General features: G+C 38.2%; 1 protein-coding gene across 1 annotated transcript; it reads right to left on the reverse strand.

Annotated features, from left to right (window-relative positions):
• Window positions 1–559: 559 nt before the first annotated feature.
• LOC126285389 (uncharacterized) lies at window positions 560–24,980 on the reverse strand. Its single transcript, XM_049984734.1, has 3 exons — window positions 24,623–24,980; window positions 23,474–23,797; window positions 560–4,678 (listed from the first exon to the last, which is right to left on the reverse strand). The coding sequence occupies exons 1-3, from the start codon at window positions 24,858–24,860 to the stop codon at window positions 3,999–4,001; spliced, it is 1,242 nt and encodes a 413-aa protein (XP_049840691.1). The 5' UTR covers window positions 24,861–24,980; the 3' UTR covers window positions 560–3,998.
• Window positions 24,981–25,123: the final 143 nt, after the last annotated feature.

Here is a 25,123-nt window from a genome sequence, read left to right on the forward strand (position 1 = left end):
ATCTTCAGCAAGATAATGCACCATGTCACAAGGCCACAAGAGTGATCGAGTGGTTAGAGGAACACAGTGGTGAGTTCCAATCGATGTGCTTGCCCCCACCCAACTTGCCCAATCGAACACATCTGTGACGCAATTGAGCATGGTTTCAGGAGCTCATCGCCTTCCCCCCGCCCTCCCCTCCTGATTTTACAGGAATTAGCTGACTTGCATGTGCAGATGTGGGGTGGCCTCTGCTTCTGTTTCCATACTACAATGCGTTATCACTGTTATCCGTGTCAAAATTGGACATAACAACTGTTATGAAGGTGGTCATAATGTTCTGGCAGATCAGTGTATTTTATTGCTTTCACAAGAAGAGTGTCCATAGTTCTACATATCTTGGAAAATATAAAATTGTTAAATGGAATAACAATTAAAGCCAATACTTACCTAAGCACTCCATGCAGGCATGATGAAGATATACTGCATACCTTTTAATTCACTGAATGTTCAAAAATGTACATTTTCACATCTCTCAAAAAAAATTAACAAATGAAAACAATAAATAAATAAATAAATGTTAATTTAAGCAACCATGGTTTTACTTATTCCCTGGTAAAGCAAAAATAAGTTTGAGAAAGGAAAAGGTGAAATATTTCTGGAAAGTTTCACATTTTCATTTTTAAAATTATTCATTTTATTACAAATTACATGTTATTTTTATGGCATGTTTTCTTTCTCTCAGGGTACATTAACAGACTATTAATCACTTTGACATTCAGTTTTACAATCTGCTCTTCTTATTTACAACTCAGTTACACATGAAATAAAACTTTTTGCACTCAGTTTTTGTACATTTATACACAGGCCGACCAGAAGTTATCGCACCCATTTGGCATTGTTAAGATAAATAATGAGATACAAATAAATTTTAACTGACCTTACAAAAATGCCTCTGGTTTCTACCTGGGCAAACCATGATACATAGTTTTTTATAATAAAAAAATAAACAAAAATAAAAAACTAGGAAGACTGATTCCATACTAAATTACACTGGTCTTCCCTCTATTAAAGGAATTATAACCAAACAAACTTTCCATCATTTGCTGCAAGGGACACACTCCAATTCATATATAAAAATAATCAAATTAAAGCTCTTGCACCATATGCAAAAATAACAGGACTAATTTGTTTCCTATATTAACCCTCTACTGCACAGTGTTGCCATATGGCAACGAACTATAAATTTACGTATAATGTTACAGAAACTGCTTGTATATGTATGGCGTTGCCTTATAGCAGCACACAGTCTGACTGAGTCAAAGTAGACTGTGTTTAGCAGTGTTATATTGGCAGAAAATGCTGATGGTCTATAGTCATTGCTGGAGGTCCACTATATGTAAACACATGCTACAACAGCAGAAAAAGTAAATTATTTCTGCCATTTAGATAACACTTAAAAAAATTATATTTTTAAGGTATGTAAAATGACGCTTAATAATAGCACAGATAATGATTCAATGCCTATTTAACTGAATGATAAATAATTACTCAATATTTTCAGTTTGTTGCAATATGTGAGCACTATTATCTTGCCAATGTAAACATAACCTTTTTCAACATGGGTGGATTCAGTACAATGCTGTTAATTACTTTTATTTTGTAGACATGGCATCAATTCCAGCTTCATGCTTTTACGGTGGCAGACATTCAGCGGCAATTAGGAATATTCCTGAAGAAAGTGACGATTCAAAATTGGGTAACACCAACAGTGAAGAAGTATTTGCAGATGATTCAGAGGATGAAAGTGCTGGACGTGGTATAGCCATTTCTGAGACTATGACAGTGAAGGAGAACAAGAGTAAGAGGAAACGGAACAAGAAGAGGAAGAACATGACGAAAACAATGTGCTACATCAAAACGACATTGTAGCAGCAGAAGAAAATAGTGCTCCAAAAGCAAAGGCCTAAACATGAAAATAGTGCTCCAAAAGCAAAGGCCTAAACATGTGTGTAGTTGGAAGAAATGCCGGAAAGTACTAGTCATGCTAGAATGGACTGGTACACTTGACATCCCCTTTCATATATGCAGCACAAAAGAATAGTTTCATATTTCTTGGAAGCAAAATGTTGGACATTATTGTTGAGGAGTCACTATCCACCAAAAATAAAAAAAATAAAATATGCAGAAGGGCTGAAACATGACACACAAAAATTAGAAATTTGGATAGGAATAGTGTTCTCTATGTCTGTGATTAGACTCCCTTCTACTAGAAATTACTGGAATCCTGAGACTAGAGTTCCCATTGTTGCTGACAATGCGTATAACTCACTTTGAGCAAATAAAAAGTGACATACATTTTGCTAATAATTTGAGTACAATACCTAAAGGAGAGCCTTATTGACCATACTCTTTCTTAGTGTAAAGTGCTACTGAAACTGGAAAAATTCAGCCTTGACGGGCAGATTATGCCATTCAAAGGGCATCATTCAATGAAACAGTACAATCCAAAAAATCCAAAGAAATGGGGCTACAAAATGTTTGTACTACCTGGTGTGAATGGTTTAGTATACAACTTTGAACTGTATACTGGCAGAACAAACCAAAATGAATATCTTCCTGTTACAGGAGCCAGCTGAAATGTTGTGCTAAGGCTAGCTAGTGTAATACCTGAACACAAAAATTGTATTTTTTTTTTTTTTTTTTTTTTTTTTTTTTTTTTTGACATCTGGTTCTGTAGATGTGTAAGTGAAACTGGCAGAAAGAGGAATCTACAGCCTAGGCACCGTTTGTTCCAATCGTCTAAAAAGATGTGTGTTCAACTCTGATAAGAAAATGAAGAGACCTGGAAGAAATGCAATGGATGAAAGCAGTGTTCCATAGGAAATATGCAGTATTCTGCTGCAAAGAAGTGGCATGACAACAGATTTGTGACATTACTCAGCAATTTTGTGGGAGCAAATCCAATGATTGAAGAAGAAAAATTTGACAAGAAGTTGAAGAAGTCAGTCTAGGTGCCTTGCCCCAGGGCAGTAGTAGAGTATAATCAGATCATGTGGATTCACTTCTAGCATTGTACAGGATCCAGATACATTCCAAAAAATGGTACCACAGAATATTTTTTCATATTCTAGACCTGATGGTAGAGAATGCTTGGTTTCTTTACAGAAGAAGTGAACTATCAAGTGGATTGCATTGAAAAAGCAAACTCACTTTAGCAGATTTCAAGAAGGCCATAGATAGAGGTTTGTTGTTCCGTGGAAAAAGTGAGGCAAGAAGGCAAGGAAGACCTGTAAGTAATTCCATTGAGAGAGCCTACAAGGCAAAGAAGAAGAAGAAAGGACCAACAGCTGCGCTGCCTGAAAAAGATATGGGACTAGGTGGCATAGGACTTTTGCTTATTATAGATATCAAAGCAAGGTACAAAGTTCCATCTTGCAATGGAATTGTTAAAGTGAAGTGTTTGAATTCCGAGATGCATTTATATTTCACTGCAAATAAGAACTGTTTTTTAAAATTTCACTCTGAGTGATGAAATGAGTTATCAAACTGTTGAATACGTGACAAAATATTTTTTTAAAAAACAGGAAAGTAACAGTTTTTCACCAAAAAATATTCATAAATGTACATAGAAGCACATTTGTGTACCTTTCCTAAGTAATTTTACACATATATGTAAATAACAGTGTTGAGAGTCTTCTGGGAAGTGTGTTGACATAAGCATGGTGTTGCCATATGGCAACAATCATAAAATATTGAATAAATCAAAATTTCTCTGTTTTACCTGTTACGCAGTATTTTGTGTGTCAGACCCTACCCCCAGATATGGTTTTCATTGAAATTGGATCCCTAAAAAAAAGTCATGCAATAGAGGGTTAACAACACTTGATTTTCCATATCACCACAGATGTACCAAGCCAGATACATTGCTCTATTTTTAAATGGCATGTTTCCAGTAGGCAATAAACTATATGAAAAACACACACACACACACACACACACACACACACACACACTAACTAGCTCTGACAGTACGTGTGATCAAAACCAACATGCACAGTCTTAACTTCACTATTTGGTTTCTCCTTCACAATTACACTATTTGGCTTCTCAATATGGGCCGGAACCACAAAAATGCTCCTTGGAAATGTCTTAGGCTTGATAGGTATTGGTAGGACTTCCAGCTTTTCTTTGTTGAAGCAGTGTGGAACTTTCCTATGGATGTTGGGCTTATCTGGTGTCTGTAACACTTTCAACTTTTCGTTTCTGAGGGAATGCGGAACTTCACTGTTGATATTAGACTTCTCAGATATTCGTAGCACTTTCAATTTTTTACTATTGTGGGAATGCGGAACTTCCCTGCTGAAGTCCGACTGAGTAAGTGAAAGCAAACGATCGACTTCTTTTTCCACTTTACACTTTGTTTCTCTGGACATCATACCTGAGCTGATACGGCGTCTCAAAAGCTGTAATTTGTATTCCAGTCTCCTCAACTGAGAAGAATTTGTGTCCGGTCTTTCATTTTGTCCATTCACTTCATCAATGTCCTGTTGCCGAGTGCCACCAATCCCAAAATCTCTCTTTATGTTATGGAGGTCGCGACGAGTAATAAGGTGCAGCCTCTCCGGTTCTCCGGAATGGATGGAGCTCTTCACATCATCCAAAATTTTTTCGAAATGCACGCCCTTAGCAATTTGACCTGCAACAAATTTTAACTATTAATCCAAATACAAACCTATCATACAAAACAAATACTAATGTGTTATGAAGCCTTAGTACAACTGTATCATAATATAATGATGGAGAATATGACAATAGTTGCTCAGACATCTGATTAATTTAAAAAAAACACAATCCCATTATCAAGTTCTTAAAACCTTTATGCCATTAGGCACAGTCAAAAATAAGAAAGGAGTAAATAAGGATTTTCAAACTTAAGATTCTCAACTATCCTTTTAATGGTACAACACATGAATTACCATTGGCACTTAACACTTGTCACAGGCCTCCGTTTACTGTTCTTTAAATTAAATAGATCACAAATCTTAATAATTTGTGTGTCATTTTCTCTGCTCTGAAATATTACAAACTACTCTGATATTTCACTGTTTATTCTGAGTGACAGGAATGGCCTGAACTGTTAATATAGGGTATCACAGGTACTAAATGTAAGGACTCTTAAATTTCAGTGAAGCAAAGACAATGAAAACAGACACATTTGGCTTAATTTAAACATAATGAATGAAATCTTTAAACAACAGTTAAAAGTGACTAACAACTGAAGAACTGACCTATATGAATGGGGTGTTAGGTTACTTGCATTGAATTTTTACTTTACATTTTTGTAACAGAAGAGGACAGGACATCGGTAGTCTGTGAATATATGAAAAGTTCCATATGGCTTGGGATGATATACAGAGCCAAACCATAATGCTGTGATGTACTGGATGGAGTAAATCAAAATGACATTAGACTGGAGCAATATACTTAGAACTGATTGTATTATGTAGTGCACCTTAGTTTAACACAGAAAATAAACTTTCAAACCTGTTGTATAAATGTTAATCTCAGATTACATTGTTGAGAACTAGGGTCATTTTGACTGCCAAAATTTCACAAATCTAGTCAAATACAGTTCACGACCTGCAGACATTACAAAACTGTGTTTCTGCTTTGCAAAAATATGAGTTAAAAAAAAAGTAAATAATAAAGAAGTTATTAAGTGAAGAAGATATTAGGTAAATATGTGAATATGCCATTCCCCATTGCTGAAGCTCAAAATATTTTTTTCAGATTGTAAGGGTAAGTTATGGGAAGTTCGGCTTCATAGGAAATGAGTGCAGTTAGTGTATCTCATAACAGTTTGTGGAGACAACTTTTAATTAATGTGATTAGCTTATAGCAGCATAGTTAGAAAGGGAAATTCAAAATTTTTGCACAGAATGTTAAATATACAAAGTTCAACAGCAGAAAATCATTTTGGTGGCACAGTGGTTGCATTCTGGAGTACTGTCCAGAGTGTCTCAGTTTCAATCTGAGTCAGTTCTTGGATTTTCTCCACTTTCCTACAAAGAAGATTCTATTCAATTTTTTCTCTAGGGTAAATAGTTTCTGCTTTGCAGGGGATGGAAAAATTGCAGATTATTAAAATTAATGTTTCAGTGGTATAAAACTATTGTTTCCTGTGTTCTAGGGGTGCAACAGCATGGAGGGGTGGGGATGGAGGGTAGAAGCATGAGCAAAGTTAGGTCACCTTCTTCGTAGGACTGCAAACTGAAGGACGAGCAGATGATGACCCCTGCTATCTCATATCATCACAAGAATCAACTACAGGATGTTCCACAAATTTATACATTATACTGATCCTCCCCAATACACCTTATGAATCACTGGCAATGCAGCGTGCATACACGCAAGGAACTGTCTACAGGGTGAAAAGTATTTAAAATGACAAACTCTGGGAGATTGTAGGGGACATCAAAACAAATATTTTTCCCTAATGTCATTTTTTCCTAATAGGAGCATTTAAACCGGTAGATGAAGATTTCTCTGGCAGCAAATTAATTAAACCAACAAACACTTTTCCATTTTTTTTTTTATTACCAAGAGACAACACATCAATACGACCCAATTTCAATTACAGTAGATTTTCAAAAATGCCTCCATTGACATGTAAACAAAGGTTACATTGTCGAATCATGTTCTGTCTGACACGGGCAAAAACCCCAGGAGTATCCTGAATTGTTCCTGCTGCTGCTGCTACTATCTGGGCAACCAGATCCTCTTCTGATGCAACAGTGGTTGAGTGAACAAGGTCGCGCAACTCACCCCCACACAAAAACGTCAAGTCCAGAGGGGACATATCTGGGTATCGAGCAGGCCGTGGTACAGGACCAATTCTGCCAATCCATGTTTCTGGGAAACATCGGTCCAGGAATCAATGATCACAATGACTGACATGTGCCGGCACCCTGTCATGTTGGAACCACATGCGTTGTCTTGTAGGCAGAGGGAAGTCTTCTAGCAATTCAGGCAACGCTCTGGTGAGAAAATTGTAATAGTGCCTGCCATTTAATGGCCTAGGTAGTAGATACAGCCCAACTAAACAGTCCCCAACACCACCGATCCACACATTAACGAAGAACTGCACTTGATGAGCACTAATAACTGTGGCATGTGGGTTATCCTCACTCCAAACATGCGAATTGTGCATGTTGAAGACTCCACCATGTCTGAACGTTGTTTCATCGGTAAACAACACAGAGGATGGAAATGTAGGATGCATTTCACACTGTTCCAGGTACCACTCCTAAAACTGTGCTCTGGGTGGATAATCAACTGGTTCCACGTTGTGGACACACTATAAGTGAAATGGACGTAACAATTGCTCTCAAAGGACTGTTCTTAAATTCGTCCCCATGTTACGTGCAATTGCACAAGTGCTGACCGAAGGAGCCCGCTCCACATGCTGCAAGACAACTTCCTCAAATTGCAGCGTTCTTACCGTGCGACAGCACATCCCTGTCCAGGTAATCTGCTAAATGACCTGGTCTCACTCAGACATTGGTACACAGCAGCAAAGGTCGTATGATGCGGGATACGGCGATTAGGATATTATTGTTGATAAACCTGCTGTGCACCTCGCCCGTTGTGGTGCACTATGTAGTACACGCCAACTATATCAGTGTATTCACTCCAGGTGTATCACTCTATTACAGGGTGTATACATGGACAAGGAAAAATAATTCCCAGATTTCCCGGTTGAAAATACACTTTTTCCGTGTTAAGTGACAGTATTCATTTCCTTGGCACTGTAAAACTTATCAATACTTTGATTGTTTATGGTTTTATATACTGACATAGAATTATCCGGCACTTCAGAAGATGAAACTCGAGGGAAAAAACACATTTCGTAAAGATCTTTGATGTGCACCAACATGTACGCCGCATATTTTCGTGTTACGAAAGTATAAATTCGAATTCCACCAAACACCACATGTTACTTTCCGAAACATTGAAATCGAGATTGCGACGCGCTTTCGTAAGCCAGTCACAGTTCATGTCACGTGATCTTGCCAGCTGCTGACAGCATAGGACATATGATGTAGTCAGCCAATAGCAACATCACTTTTAAGTAGCGCGAACACACAAATAAAGAAAGTTAATGGTTTAAATTAATATACATATTGTTGCTACAAGAAAAGCAAAGCTTTCACATATAATATTGATCTAAGCTAAGCTTCCACATATAATGTTGATCTCTTTACCGTGTGTACACTTTAAGATACATCACATAAAAGTGCCAGTAAAATTTTTAATAACAACGTAAATGTCTGATCTTCTGGTATAGAAATTCTTCTAGATGGTCATCCCCAAAGAGTTGATTTTTAAATTAGAGTCAAACACTCTGTGATTTAAGAAGTTCGCCATACATTGTTGCACACAGTTCATCTTGCATAAAAGGAAATTAACTTTCGAAGAAACGCTTTTCAAACCACCATTCGCAATATTTTCCTGTGACCTATTAGAAATAGGTTCGGTTCAGCAGTTGCCAGAGAGCGCCAGATAATAGGTGTCACTGCACTTGCGCAGCTACGATGACGCAGGAAGGCCGTATTTTCGTACGTGTAAAACATTAAAAGATCTTGCATTAAAACGAATCTAATGTAAACAGCAGTCACGTCACGCTCATCGGAGGCAATTTTTTGTGTTAAGAAGTATTACATAGTCTTCCTACACACTTTGACAAACTTTACTGTTGGCAGAGGCTTGTATGATCATGGTGTTCTGTTGTATACAGCGCATTTCCTTTGCGGCTTAAGTTTTATTTCCGTTTTCTTTTTTTTTTCTTCTTCCCCTCTCATTCATTTTTTGTTCCTGCAGATACAGTACTATTCTTTGTTAGAGTATTGGTTCTTACCAGTCAAAATCCCTAAAATTTAACTGAAAAATAAAAACAATAAAAAATCCCCGGAATTCCAAAAGAATTCCCAGGTTTCTCCCGGTTTTCTGATGGATGAAAAAATTCCCGGATCTCCCGGGTTGTATACACCCTGTATTACTAAACAGAGACAATGCACTACTACACTGGTGGACAGCAGTTGCCTACAACTGAAGAGCGTAATACGCCATCTAACAACTGAAGATCGTAATACGGCCTCTAACAACTGAAGAGCATAATACAATCTCCACCAATTTAAGTAATCCTCATAGGAAAAAATGACATTAGGGAAAAATATTAGTTTTGATGTCCCCTACAACCTCCCAGAGTTTGTCTGTTTAAATACTCTTCACCCTGTATATTCCACACAGCGCGTTAACAATAAATGGAGCATACATGAGTTACTAGTCATACTAACACAAGAAAATGCATTTGAACAAAATCTACGTAAGTCTCTGCACTCTGTTTTAGACAGCTGGAGGAGAAATTGATTTTTAGTCGCCCTTTATGGAAGATGTAGTGTTTATCTTTGAATGGGAAGTTCCCCCCACCACAAGTGCTGATCATCTTTAATTTTGCACACAAGTATACCTCCTCGCATTTCCTGTCCAGTTCTCTCCTGTGAATAAACAAACTAACCTCAAGGAGCTCTTGTTTATATAGTGGAGTTATTTTCAGTTAACTGAGTGTTTATTTGCAGTTTTTAAGAGAGCTAATGTATAAAAAAAAAGTTCAACATCTGGAGCTGTCAACCATCTACCACAATGGAGAGCTTGTCACAAGTGTAACATGCTGTCAATACATATTCAACAATGTTGATTTCATTGTCTCCACTAACATTACCTGGAATACTTTTCACAATGTGAGTTACTCATTTTTAAAGAAGAACCATCACCCTATCCTCAGCTCTCTGAATATCTGTAGGAGCCCAGATGCTTAAACTGTCTCTCTCTACAGCAGAAGCAGCTCACCTAGGTGTTACGTGATAGTAAAATTGCAAACTGGTTAGAAAGAATTTTTGGCAATGACACAAGAGCATCTAGTGGATTTTGTTGTAGTGCTTTGTAAGCATCTTATGCCAACTTACAAGCCATAGTGGGACAAAAAACACAAGATAGCTGCAGCACCCTAAACGAAAATACCTTTCAGAGCCATGAAAGAATATTTAGACGTGAATCAAACTAAAGGTTCCCTTGCATTTTTTGCCATTGAGCAATCATATGTGACTACTTAAATGAGTTGTATGTGAGTAAATTCAGACAATGATGTTGCTAGAAAAGTTTAGATACATAGAACGAAGTGTAGTGGAATTATAAAACATGTACTAAGGCCCTATTTTGCAGAAAATTTGCGGCAAGGTATCAACAGACATTAACGTGATCAAATTTTTAGAAATAACAATAATATATTACAATGCTGCAACCAGTGCAATAATTTGATTTTTGAAATCAGCCGATCTCAAACATCTCCGCAATATCATTTCTTTCAGGAGTGCTAGTTCTGCAAGGTTCGCAGGAGAGCTTCTGTAAAGTTTGGAAGGTAGGAGACGAGGTACTGGCAGAAGTAAAGCTGTGAGGACGGGGCATGAGTCGTGCTTGGGTAGCTCAGTTGGTAGAGCACTTGCCCGTGAAAGGCAAAGGTCCCAAGTTCGAGTCTCAGTCCAGCACACAGTTTTAATCTGCCAGGAAGTTTCATTTTCATTCTGTTTCCCTGGGGCAATATTGCAACTATTTCCATGCATTACTATGTCAAGGAAAGATCCATTGTTTACATTTTGTAATTTTTATCTACATGACTAGCATGCAATTCACACTTAGATGCCTGGCAGAGGATTCATGGCACCATTTGCAGATTATTTTTTTACCGTTCGGCCTTGAATAGTGCACAGGAAAAATGAACACTAAATCTATACAAAACGAGCTGCCTTCTTTGAACTTTTTCAATGTCCTCCATCAATCCTATCTGGTAAGAGTCCCATACCATGCAGCAGTAGGCAGTCTCTAGTGGATTTGCTGCATCTTCTAAGTGTTCTGCCAACAAAGTGCTGTCTTTGCTTTGCCTCCCCCCCCCCACATCACAACATCACACATTATCTATATGATCTTTTCAATTAAAGTAGTTCGTAATTGTAATTCCTAGATATTTAGCTGAATTGACAGCCTTGAGATTCATGCAATTTATCTTCTAACCAAAATTTGATGGCTTTCTTTTAGTACTCGTGTGGATGACCATACTTTCCTTTATTTAGGGTCAATTGCCACTTTTCGCACGAGAAAGATATCTTGCCTTTGCTAATGTGACATTTGTGTATTACATGGGGTAAAAACAGATTTTTCGAATTACAGAGAAAATGTTAAATGTTAGAATGTTGGTGTTAGAATTACTTACATCATTATTTACCTCATTTACAATTTGCCGATTAACTGCACCAACCTCATACCACAGTTGAAATATGCTACAAATAACAGGTATGGAATTGATGCTTTGGTTAGTTCCAGTATTTTTATAGCCATCAGATAGTTTTTTGACATCACAAGCAAAGGCTCAGATCATTTGTCTCAGAACTGGGAGCTGTGAGTTTTGATCATTCGTACCTCCTGATTTTTTAAAAACTGCATCTCCTGATGTTTGGATTTTAGAAGTTGACAGGTAAATAGTATCACACCAGTCATGTCATCATCTTATTTAGGTATTTGATTGTTTTCAGGGTGCTAATACTTCCAGATCATATCCCGTCATATGGCAAGACAACTAGGCATATGGAGATGCTCTGTTGACACTTGATAAGATCATGGTAACTGGTGAACTCAGAAGCTTGCAGTTGATGGTCGGTTTGTCAACATCCCAGCTATTGCAGCCCAACCTCACCTCCACCACTGCCACTAACGCTGCACCAACTAACAGTTGTATTTCGAAGTACCTGAGTCAGCCTGATGATACAAGAGTGGAAATATAACAGACTTTGCAGGCTGCTTTGTTTCCAAACGTTTCCTAACGATAGCGTAGCTAGTAAGATGTAGCTTTGGTGAACCAAGACAATGTACAGTATTGTTGATGGGTTAGTTCCGTACTTTAGGAAAAATATTCTTGAATATCTTGAAGAGGGTGTTACTTTTGTAATCTTATTTGATGAAAGCCTTAACAGGATGGCTCGGTTGCAACAAATGGATATTGCCACAAAGATAACAATCAAGTTGAAATGCACTATTTTTCACCTGCACTTTTAGGCCGTACCACTGTTACTGATACACTGGATGATTTTAAGACAGAAATAAACTGTCCTCTTGGAGTTTTACTGCGATGATTTTTTCCACCTCGATAAGAACACTGAAGACGCCTCTCGATGGGTATCTTTCCTGTAGAAGAGCCATAATCTCTAATAGACATCAGTAAAGAGAGTGGCATGTTAAACAAATTCTTATTTAGAAGGCAAACACCTTGGGCATTTTGTGAATCTTCTTGCTTGATGTACCACATAACATGTCTAATGATAAACTAAATCTTTGGCCGAGGAGCTTCCAGGAATCTCCTGCATGTGTTGTAGATTACATTAAGCCTGTCTCAAGTTATGTTGAACACATGGCGTGTTTTTAATTATGTCTTCCAGTTCTAGAACTGTGCCTCTGTTCTTCGGCTGCAATTCTCTAGCTAACGTCTACATCTGGCTTATATATGATGTCAGGGAAAATTCGCATTTATGTTCAGTTTCCACCAACAGATATGAAAGTTTAGCAGGAATGTATACATGCTGTAACATGTGCAAGCCCAGGAAGTCTTTTACTGACAGATGATCATTACAACTTTGAGATCTTACGATACAGAAATGACGTTCAAGTGGATCCTGATTAAATTTTGCTGTCAAGACACAGCTGAAACCTCTTTGCCACAAGAATTCAGATATTTGCAAGATTTTTTCAATTGTTGCTCTTGGAGACTGGAGAGTTCTTTTGGAAGCAAAGCTGTTAATTCTATTGGTGAGAATGCTTTTCAGTTTCATTAATGTTTTGTGAGCCTCCAAATTGTTGTACAAGGCATCCTTAGAAAACAGAGTTAAGTGTGTCCACTAAGTTGTTCATACACGTAGTGAATGATTCCGTTGATTCACTGCCTTTGAATACTGCCCCTTCAATTTCCTTGAAGAATTTTATTCCATTGGCTGTTGAGTTACTGAATAACTGTGGAACTAATAATAATTTCCTTCATTGACATGGCAACGGATCAAAGTGTGTGAAAGTTAACTTGTGGCAAACTTTGTCCTGCAAATTCTGGGGTATTATCTTGTTCACAAACACTTCCATAAAAATTGTAGTTGATTATCTCATCATTGAAAAGTACCTTGGATTTATCAAAAAAAAATTATTCCTTGCACATTTTATTACACAAATAGCATCTGAAAATGCATAAATTCTTCTCATTTAATCTGCTAGATTTTATAAAGAGCAGGTAACTTTATTTTTTATGCTCTAATTCCTAGGACTGGTGCACCTTTTTATTCGGTTGATTGTCATCAGCAGTGAATCCAATAATTGTTGTTTCGGCTTGCTCTTGCTGGATAATTATTTGAGTCTAATATCTGTGAGATGACGTCACGAGGAGTTGCACTGGGTCTAGCATACACAGCAACAGGATGGATCCAGTAATGCAGTAGAGGTACAAATATAAACACCAGAGCATGATTTGCAAGTTTATTCTTACAGTGTTCTGAAGTATATGCCCCTAAATTGACCGACTCATCAACTTTGAACAAAGTGCTATTGAAATGCAGTTCTTCATGGAGCTTAACTACATCAAAAAACGGCACACCTAAACATTCGTTTTCACCTCATCCTTCCCAAAACTAATTCTGAATTGATTCCACAGCATGCGTATGGATTCTTTATGAGCATTTGAGACCCTTTACTAAATTTTGTAGATGTATTTCAGAAGGAAGTGGCAACAGTCAGTGATGCCTGTGTTCTTTGGGCGACTTAATTTTTAAGAGCACACTGTCCAGAAGAAACTCATTATCGTACCATATACCCTTATTGTTTCCCAACTATCTTTTGTTTATCTTAGTGTCTACTACAATTTTCTGTTTCTTACTTAAAAGGGGAGGGCACAATGTTGGCATCTTGGATTTACTTCAGGCATTGTACACCCTTAGTAGGCCATTAAAGCATCATAATGTGAAAGTAGTAAGGTGCACTACTCTAAAAATTTGAGAAAATTGCAAGAGAAATTTTATGCATCTTTTACGTATATCATGTTATTTGCACAAATTTGCTGGACGGATGAATTAATTGTGGTTAGTGTTCCGCGTGGCAAGGTCGTCATGAATGAGGCGACAGTTCGAATCCAGCTTGTACTTGCTGTTTAATCTTCATTTCTTCATCACTGGTCTCATTATTTAATTTATATGTCATTTGAGAGGTAATATAACGAAAAACACTCACATGCATTTTCATGAAACTTTAGTGAATTTCTTATGTTATTTGACTATTTACTATTTGTAATTAAATTTTCAATGATGAGGAACAGGCTTGGAAAGCCCAAGTGAAACCTCCAGAAATAATGATGTGAATGATGTTATTCACAATCAGTAACAGAAGTCACTGTGTGCCAGAGTAATGTAGAATTACTTGTCGGATGTGCTCCCAACATCACACATTGTAGGATGTTATTTGTCGTACAGACACTTCCGTGACATGATGGAGGGGACTGAAAATGTTTAGTTTCCACAATGCATATGAACACTACACTGAATACAGGTGATGTTGTTGTGGTCTTCAGTCCAGAGAAAGGTTTGATGCAGCTCTCCATGCTACTCTATCCTGTTCAAGCTGCTTCATCTCCCAGTACCTACTGCAACCTACATCCTTCTGAATCTGCTTATTGTATTCACCTCTTGGTCTCTCTCTACGATTTTTACCCTCCATGCTGTCCTCCAATACTAAATTGGTGATCCCTTGACACCTCAGAATATGCCCTACCAACCGATCCCTTCTTCTAGTCAAGTTGTGCCACAAACTCCTCCCCAATTCTATTCAATTCAATACCTCCTCATTAGTTATGTGATCTGCCCATCTAATCTTCAGCATTCTTCTGTAGAACCACATTTCGAAAGCTTCTACTCTCTTCTTGTCCAAACAATTTATTGTCGATGTTTCACTTTCATATATTGCTACACTTGATACAAATACTTTCAGAAATGACTTCCTGACATTTAAATCTATACTCGATGTAAACAAAATCCTATTATTCAGTAACACTTTCCTTGCCATTCCCAGTCTACATTTTATATCCTCTCTACTTCAACCATTATGAGTTATTTTGGTCCCCAAATAACAAAACTCATTTACTACTTTAAGTGGTTCATTTCCTAATCTAATTCCCACAGTATCACCTGATTTAATTTGACTACATTTCATTATCCTCGTTTTGCTTTTGTTGATGTTCATCTTATACCCTCTTTTCAAGATACTGTCCATTCTGTTCATTTGCTCTTCCAGGTCCTGTGCTGTCTCTGACAGAATTACAATGTCATAACCTCAAAGTTTTTATTTCTTCTCCATGGATTTTAATACCTACTCCGAATTTTTCCTTTGTTTTCTTTACTGCTTGCTCAATATACAGATTGAATACCATAGGGGATATGCTACAACCCTTTCTCACTCCCTTCCCAACCACTGCCTCCCTTTCATGTCCCTCGACTCTTACAACTGCCATCTGGTTTCTGTACAAATTGAAAATAGCCTTTTGCTCCCTGTATTTTAACCCTGCCACCTACAGAATTTGAAAGAGAGTATTCCCTTTAATCTATTTTCTAAGATAAGTCACAGAATCAGTACTGCCTCATGTGTTCCAACATTTCTACGGAAACCAAACTGATCTTCCCCGAGGTCAGTTTCTACTAGTTTTTCCATTCGTCTGTTAAGAATTTGTGTTAGTATTTTGCAACCGTGGCTTATTAAACTGATAGTTTGATAATTTTCACATCTGTCAAAACCTGCTTTCTTTGGGATTGGAATAATTATATTCTTTTTGAAGTCTGAGGGTATTTCGCCTGTCTCATACATCTTGCTCACCAGATGGTAGAGTTTTGTCAGGGCTGGGTCTCACAAGGCTATTAGTAGTTCTAATGGAATGTTGCCTACTCCCGGGGCCTTGTTTCGACTTAGATCTTTCAGTGATCTGTCAAACTCTTCACACAGTATCATGTCTCCTATTTCATCTTCATCTACATTCTGTTCCATTTCTATAATATTGTCCTCAAGAACATCACCCTTGTATAGCCCCTCTATATACCCCTTCCACCTTTCTGCTGTCCTTTCTTTACTTAGAACTGGGTTTCCATCTGAACTCTTGATATTTATGTAAATGGTTCTCTTTTCTCCAAAGGTCTCTCTAATTTTCCTGTATACAGTATATCTTACCCCTAGTGATATGCGCCTCTACATCCTTACATGTCCTCTAGCCATCCCTGCTTAGCCATTTTGCAGTTCATGTCGACCTCATTTTTGAGACATTTGTATTCCTTTTTGTCTGGTTCATTTACTGCATTTTTATATTTTCTCCTTTCATAAATTAAATTCAATCTCTCTTCTGTTACCCAAGGATTTCTATTAGCCCTCCTCTTTTTACCTACTCTATCCTCTGCTACCTTCACTATTTCATCTCTCAAAGCTACCCATTCTTCTTCTACTGCATTTCTTTCCCCCATTTTTGTCAATCGTTCCCTAATGCTATCCCTGAAGCTCTCTACAACCTCTGGTTCTTTCAGTTTATTCAGGTCCCATCTCCTTAAATTCCCACATTTTTGCAGTTTCTTCAGTTTTAATCTACAGTTCATAACCAACAAATTGTCGTCAGAGTCCACATCTGCCCCTGGAAATGTCTTACAATTTAAAACATGGTTCCTGAACCATTATATAATCTATCTGATACAGATATGAGTTACTAATAATACAAGTTAATGACGTCTTTGCACACTATTCTAAATGGCTAGAGGGAAATTTAGTCACATTGCACGGCAGTTTTAGTATTCTTCTAGGAAAGGCAACTTCCTTCACCACAAGTACTGCTTGCTTTTTAGTTTACATACAGATTGTACATCCCCAGCAAATCCTGTCCAGTTCTCTGATGTGAATAGATAAAATAACTTCACTGAGCTCGTGTTCATAGAGTGGAGTTATTTTTGGTTAACTGAGTATTTATTTGCAGTTGTTGATGAGCTATTAGGTAAAAAAGCTTAACAGCTGGAGCTGTCAACTGTCTACCACACTGAGGAGCCCATCAAGTGTAACATGTGGTCAATATGTATTCAACAATGTCTATTTTACTGTCTTCACTATCAATGGATGGAATATTTTTCACAACTTGAGGATATTAAATTATGCATCACCCCGGCCTAAGCTTTCCAAACATCTGAAGATGCTTAGAGGCTGAAATTGGCTCCCACTGCAAAACAAGTAGGTCACCTAAGTGTTACAGAACTTCACGTATTTCAATGTTAAGACAAACAATGCATTATAGAAGATTACTATTCTAGACTTAAATATAATCAATCCTATTCCACTGGACCTACTGACACCCACACAAGATGCTGTGTACGTGTGATAAGCAGCTCCACCTAACGCAGCCCACTCTGCAACTACCAGTAATTCCTTAATGGAAGAGATTTATGCAGCCTACAAGGAAGGCAGTTAATGATCAGAAGTTCGGTAACTTTCTGGTCATTCATCATCAAGTGCCTACACCAAGGTTTCATGGCACATTTACCAGTCCAATCCCTTATAAATTAAGCACTTCTCAATCTTTGTTTATAAGAATGTATTTTACATAAAAGCTCACTTAATGACTGCAAATGAGTACTCTTCCGATAAAGTGAAAATAACTCATCCCATTCCATTATCACAAATACAGCAACAGTAGATAAATTATCCAAATGAGTGAACAGTCTCTGCTGCAATTATGTAATTGTCTTATTAATTCAAATTACAAAGTTCATGTGGTTAGTGCAGCCCCATACTGGAACAATATAGAAACAATTACAGCTCAAGCACATGGAACTAGCCAGCAGCTGATCTAATATTGCTAAAACGTGAGTGAATTTAATAAAACTGTAAAAACTTACTTGGTTGCAAGTGAAAAGAGTTAAGTATGGGTCCTGGCTGTCATATAAAATAGTGGTGGAAACACCTGTCTTTAACTACGAGTTAATACTGGAAAACCCTAAGTACAGTTAAAAAGATGTGTGTGTGTGTGTGAGGGGGGGATGTTATATAAACGTAATAAGAAAGAACTGTCACATAATTAAACGAACCACAGCAGAAGGAAGAGCCAGAGCACTGGTAGGTACGCATTTACAACCATTAAAATGAAAGAGGTGGAACTGCAGTGCACTCGCCAACTGTAAACAATAGAACAGGTGCAGCGAATTTGCGGACTGCGTGAGCTGCCGGCCAGCTAGCTGGCGGCACTGGAGCAGTGGGAATACAGAGGAGGTGATCAGAGATGGAGGACGGAAAAGCCGGGAGGTCAAATAAATAGGGAATCTTGATCATTAATATGAATAGGACAAGGTATTCATGTAAGACAGAGGGTAATGTTAAGATAAAGAGAAACTTGGTGTGCTGGTATAGGAATATCTTGATCTGGAAACGAGTGGGGAAAAAGGTGCCATAAATGTTGAAAAGAAAGACACAGAGGGAAGAAATTTGTTTAATAAGGAAATAGGATAAGAGGGAAAGGGATGGTAGTGGAACAGGGACAGAAAGATTTCACTTTGAAAGAAATACAAAGTACTTTGTGATTGAGACAGTACTCTGCAAGACTATCTTACAAACTTGGAAATTTCGAATTCTTCCAAAAGTGAAAGGTGTTTTTTATTTATTTATTTATTTTTGATTTTTTTTTGGGGGGGGGGGGGGGGGTTGGGAGGATAGTGGAAGATTTGCAGCTTATCTAGAGGAGGCTGGTCCTCCTGAGATGACTGGAAGTGGCTGAACTGTTTTGATGGCATCCTTCTAGTTAAAAGGGTTGTTGAACTCTATTCGGGCTCTTCCAGTTTGGCCAATGTGCAATATTGAGCCCCGTAGCACACGATTTTGTAGATCCTGGAGCTGGAATGTGTGTCTTTCAACAATTGTTTGCTGTGATAGCTACCTTCATGTGATGGTAAGGAGACATAGACGGAATGAGGAGAAATTTTGTTATTGTATGTTTGGTCTACAGACTAGAATGGTATCCACTGGTTCTAGCAATGTGTCAGGTTGGCATGTTCTGTTGAACAGTTTCTGAATCTAAGGGGATGTCGCATAAACAGTCAACGATACAAGAAAAGAAGCTTATTTTGGGAATGAAAGAAAAAAAAATGCAGAATGTCGAGTGGATGACGACGACAATGGCTGTGGGGTTTCTATAAATCCCAAACATTACATAACTATTGCAGAAAGCAAGTGTTAGCCCAGATGTCTATGAGGTGTACATCATCCATGGATGCATTAATTATAATAAAATGTCACCCATATAACTGCAACAAAAAAGGTTTTTCTTGCAAAAGGCACAGACTTGCACAAAATAACAGTTTTCAATGGCGTTAAGATATATGTCTGCTAAACATCTCATGAGGCAGTTGCCAATTGCAATGCTGTCTACTTGTTTATACATGCCGCTATTGAAAGAAAAATAACTGTATGAGGTAATGAGGCAGAGGAGACACAGAGAGAGAGAGAGAGAGAGAGAGAGAGAGAGAGAGAGAGAGAGAGAGAGAGAGACACTCATCAATATCATCTGGATTTACTTTGCCACTTTTGGACATGTTGTCAAAAATAGATGTTAATTGCTTGAATGGGAACATTCGTATATAGATTTTATTATGTCGGGGGAAGCCAAATAAGAAGAGGATGGGAAAAAGTTCCCTTGTAGTTGCTCATCTAATACTTTCCAGTTAATGATATAGTAGGAGGTTTTAAAGATATAAAATTCTTTAAACATTTTTAATATGAATTAGCAACAGATTCAGGAGCAAAAGTTTGGGATCCTTGGATTCACAGCGTTTTGTTTGTAGTGGTTATCAAGCGAAATTATATTAATATAGTCACAAATGCAAGCTCGTATCTCTGTAACATAAATCTGTGTTTGATCATGATCAATGGAGTGGGTGGCATTCTCATAAAAAAAGTTAACTTTTTCTAATATAATCAGCCCTATACACGGCAACAGCTGTGTTGCCTTTTTATGTGATGATGGCATCATGTTCTCCGAGTTTCTTACTTGCAAATACTACTGTGCTATGATCACTGGAAACAGTTTTAGACCTTTGTTAAGCAGATCGCACTGTAGTACCAAACTGAATAGAGCTGAGGTTGATCACTCTTTATGCAAATGAGAAAACCCTTGGTATTTATGGCTCTGATTTAGACCATAACCTGATGCACAGTGTGTTTTCATTAGCTGGGAGATCTTTTAAAATTGCCAATCCTTAACAGGTATGCTGATTTCCTGTATGAGGGAGGTAACGTCTTTCATAAATTTGTCTAGTTCAGAATGGTCAAGCTCATAAACAAGAGAAAAATATGCATCATATATGACAAGATTAAACTTTTCTTTATGGGAGTACAGGCGATCAATTTCAGAATTTCTTTGAGATACAAAAAATGCTTCCTCTGCTAAAGCATTTCTTAAATGTGCCAAAATTCTGTTAAATTTTGAGATCAAGCACCTCAAAGAGTGCACATGATTACTAAATATCAAACTTTTTATGATACTATTTTATCTACCTTCTGCCTAAAATGAAATCCCCCGTTATCACCCATCCCCCTTCTCTTCCTTCTTACCCTCTTTCCTTATTAAAATCAATTCCCCCCTCCCTTTCAACATTTACGGCACCAAGTTCAAAATTTTCCTGTAACAGCACAAGTTTCCCTTTCCTTTGTCATTACATTTCTTGACTTGGTGCTTCTCACAGTACTACTCAAGTCCGAGAGAATGGGGTCCCGCAGGCCTCTGTTTTAAATGTCCCTCTTATTAGTGGCCATCAGTGGTCTAGCAGCAGCTGTAGAGTCTTCAATATCACCCTCTTTGCATGGCAACGATTTTTACTTTTACTGTTGCTACTCTAGTGTGTATGTTGCTGAACACCAACTGCAGGGTGCCATTTAAAAGTGGCAGTCATGGACCTTCACTCACAGCTTTCAATTTTGCACCGCAAAGACTCATGTCGTGCAGTTCTGTCACCATCGTACTGTTCATTCACTACCAGAACCTTACCTCCATGGACAAAATACTCAATGTAGTGGAGACTTACTACTTTTTGGGACTGGTCTTTGATGCCCGGCTGAACTGGCTTCCCCACGTTTGCCAGTTTGAGCAGAGCTACTGGGCTACCATTTAATGCACTTCGCTGCCTCAGTAACACCAGCTAGGTGCAACCACACTACCCTTCTGCAGTTTTATGAAGTCTTGTCCGGTCTTGATTATGAGAGTCTGGCATATCTTTAGGTGTGGCCCTCAGCATTGCGGTCACTGGACCTGTACCATCACTGCGAGGCCCAACAGGAGCCTTTCAAACGAGCCCTTTGAACAGCCTACTCACAGAGACTGGGATCCCGCCACTATGGATGAGGCACCAAAGCAGCTACTCAATTATGCTATACACATTCGCATCTTCCCTAAGCATCTAAACTAACATGTCCTTTTTCCTAGTAGGGAGGTCCCCCTCCCACAACTGAGACCCAGAACTGGGTCACAATTAGTGATCTGAGCCAGTCAAATGCCCAGTGGGCAAGACGTTTATAAATGGGCATTTCCCTGAGAATTTGTGCAAAGCAATTTTAAATGTCCAGAAACTGAGCATTATATAAAAAAAATTCTTTAAATGTTTTACTTCTACAATGTATAATTTACCAACTAAAATAAAGGATGGGATGATAATCCCAATATTAGAAGCAGATAAATGTTTACACTTAAACATACATGTTATTCATTACCTTTATTACTAAGAATGCTGCCCCCCCCCCCCCCCAACACACACACACACACACACACACACACACACACACACACACACACACACACACACACACACACACCACAACCCCAAACCACACAAAACGATCACATAAAAAACACAAAATTCTCCACATACACCCACAATATCTAAGGGAATCAGTCACTTCCCTTCACCTACATAACTCAATCGTAATTGTCGCTACCACAAAATAAAAACCAACACCCAAAAATTATACTCAAACCGCAACTATCGATACCACAAAACAAACACTGAAAACAACAAAAATTGGACTCTGACACTTCCCATGACCTATGTAGGTCAACTACGGAAGTATGGAAGCGTCCGATCCCGCCCGTCTGCTTTGACCCATGACGTCACAAATATGGCAGAAACGACCATAAACCACGATTCCAATATGGCGAATATAAAGTCGGTATGTACATATTATGAGGACGAAAATATATCCAAAAACAAACATGCACACTTTCCACAAAAAGGCTAATGACATTAACGGGATCAGACACTTCCCTTGACCTATATAGCTCAACAGCAGCTCCTGATCCCATAAATTAGGATCTAACACTTCCCTTGGCCTACATAGCACAAAAACATCTCCCGATACCAATGTCAACCTACACAGCCACACATTGGGATCGAACACTTCCCTTGACTTGCATACTGTTAATTTTATCCGTCATATCCATTCCTCAACAAAAACAACAACCGACTAATTTTACTCACACAATCTACAGTGAACACTAAATTAACCTTCACACAAAATCATTAACTCACTGAAATGAATTGCAATACAAACACTCTCGAACAATTCTGAATAATGAGCAAAAGCAAACTGAGCCCATTACACCACACAAACGAAAACCCTGAACATACCATCAGAGAGCACAACAAACCACAACACGACATCTACAAACACGCCGCACTCACAAGCCAAACTCGACGCCGTCATGACGTCACACATGACAACACCTGTACATCACGGATCAAAGCCGACACGTGGGATCAGACGCTTCTGTCGACCCTCAACTACAACTGACGATCTTGAAACCCATTGAGCAACAACACATTGGAATCTGACACTTCTCTAGACCTATATAGGACAATTACAACTGATGATACCAAAAACATACAGAGCTATGATGACACATTGGATCGGATGCCTCCGTTGACCCTTTCTTGAGTATTTTTCAAAACAAATGTGAAAACTTTCTGAAATAATGTTTTACTGATCACTCAGTGCATGCATAACAATTACTAAATAGCCCAGAACCTGTGCTCACCACCAAGTAAAAAAAACTATCACTATAAATTTGCATATCTCTTAATACAACCTAACAAGAAAACACTTAGTAGTTACTCAGGAACTTGAAAACAACTTCAGATTTCTCTTCCACCTAAACCACAGCTCCCCACACACAATTAACCACAACTTCTTTACTGATTTCATAGTTGACTCATTCAAACTGACTTGTCTACAGCCACATGAGCACTCCAATCTTCCCACTTACATAAAGACTATTTTATAAAGTTAATTCAAAACTTACGTGCAATGGCTTCCCTATCAGATCTACTAAGCTGCAGTAAGCCTATATGCTGTTCATGGCCAAAGTGCGTTTTGAAATAAACAACAGTACAATCACCACTTTCTTCTCTGTGGAGCTCAATAGCAGCAGTACAGTGGCTTCCTAACTTGATACTGCCTTGTGATTTCAGCAACCTTTTGCCTGTGGATGAAGACTGAAACTTCCCACTTCTGTGACAAACAAAAGTGATCCTTTCAGTGCCACCTTTTGTGCGCTTAGCACCACAGTGTTGTACAAAGCTGCTTTTGGTTTCCTTCTCTTCTTTGGTCTTCCACTCCTGAAACTCTGAGACAACCAATACACAAAGAGGTTAACAGGAGTCTCTCATACCCTATAATGTCATTAGTCAAAGTGAATAGGTGGTATTAAAGGCTATAGTTTACTCAAAAGAGACTAGAGTTACTGTTATTTTAAGCTCTGTAAGTATGGTTTTAATCACTGTAAATCATATTTCACATACGGAAATCAACATTCATAGACGGATTGTACAATCTGATAGCCAAATTACTGATACCAAACTGTTACTGAACTCCCACAGCCTCTGCTGGAATGTTTCTGAAAGCAAATGTTAGTGTTAAGTACATTTGGTTGGAGTAAGATCAGTTTCCATGTCAGTTAATGACACTTGGTTCCTTATTAACATATCTCCTTATCAATACCAATGGACATGCTAAATAACAGATTTACTGCAAATCAAACTGTAAATGGTTTCGAAAGATAACACAACTACCCTAAAAGCGTTCACCATTAAGACGTCAACATATAACTCTGAACGGGAATGATGCTGTCAATAACAACGTCAAAACATTAGGAGCCGCAATCAAATGAAGGCTCCTAGCATGTTTCAACGCAGCTTTCTGTCGTGTGATTTTTACAGATTACTGGTAATGGCTAGACTGCCAAAACCACTAAAGCCAATACATAATTTTCTCAACATTGACACACTTTATAAAAGTTTACTAACGCTTTCAGCCAACAGCATGGCAAATATGAACAAAATTAAAAAGTTGACTACGACTATCAACTTGCAAATACTCCGCACAACGATTTCACTACACTGGGTTGCAAACTAATTACAATACAAAGTTGTGTATGCAAGAGAAAGCTTACCTTCCGGTGATTCGAACAGAAGTACTTCTTTCACCATCGGAGTATTGTGCTCTTGCTCTACATGTATTCTCAAATTAGCCAAAAAGTTACAGGAAAACCTGCAGCCTTCCTTGGGACATCGAATCGTAGCCCTCGTATGTGGCTGTAATTTATGTACCCCTCTATAGTGTGCAAACAAATTCTTTCTAGCTGTAAATTTTCTGCCACACAGTATACACAAATTTGAATCTGCCATCATATCTCAACAACAATCCACCCACATATCTTCGCTGCTTCACGTCAAGACTCCGCTGCGATCGTGATTGGCTGAAGAAAGAGACGCCATCAAACGCAATTTTATCCAATCAGACACGCACCCAGTCTGTCGTGAACAGTCTGTCACCCGCATTTATGTAGGGCTCAAATCTGGCGCGAAACAGCTGTTTGTTCAGTCTAGTGTTTGTACTTGTGCGCAGAGGGCATTAAAATGGCTGATACTCGTCAGTGTTCTCGAGAGTTTGT

Source organism: Schistocerca gregaria, chromosome 8 (assembly GCF_023897955.1).
Source record: "Schistocerca gregaria isolate iqSchGreg1 chromosome 8, iqSchGreg1.2, whole genome shotgun sequence".
NCBI classification, from domain to species: Eukaryota; Metazoa; Arthropoda; class Insecta; order Orthoptera; family Acrididae; genus Schistocerca; species Schistocerca gregaria.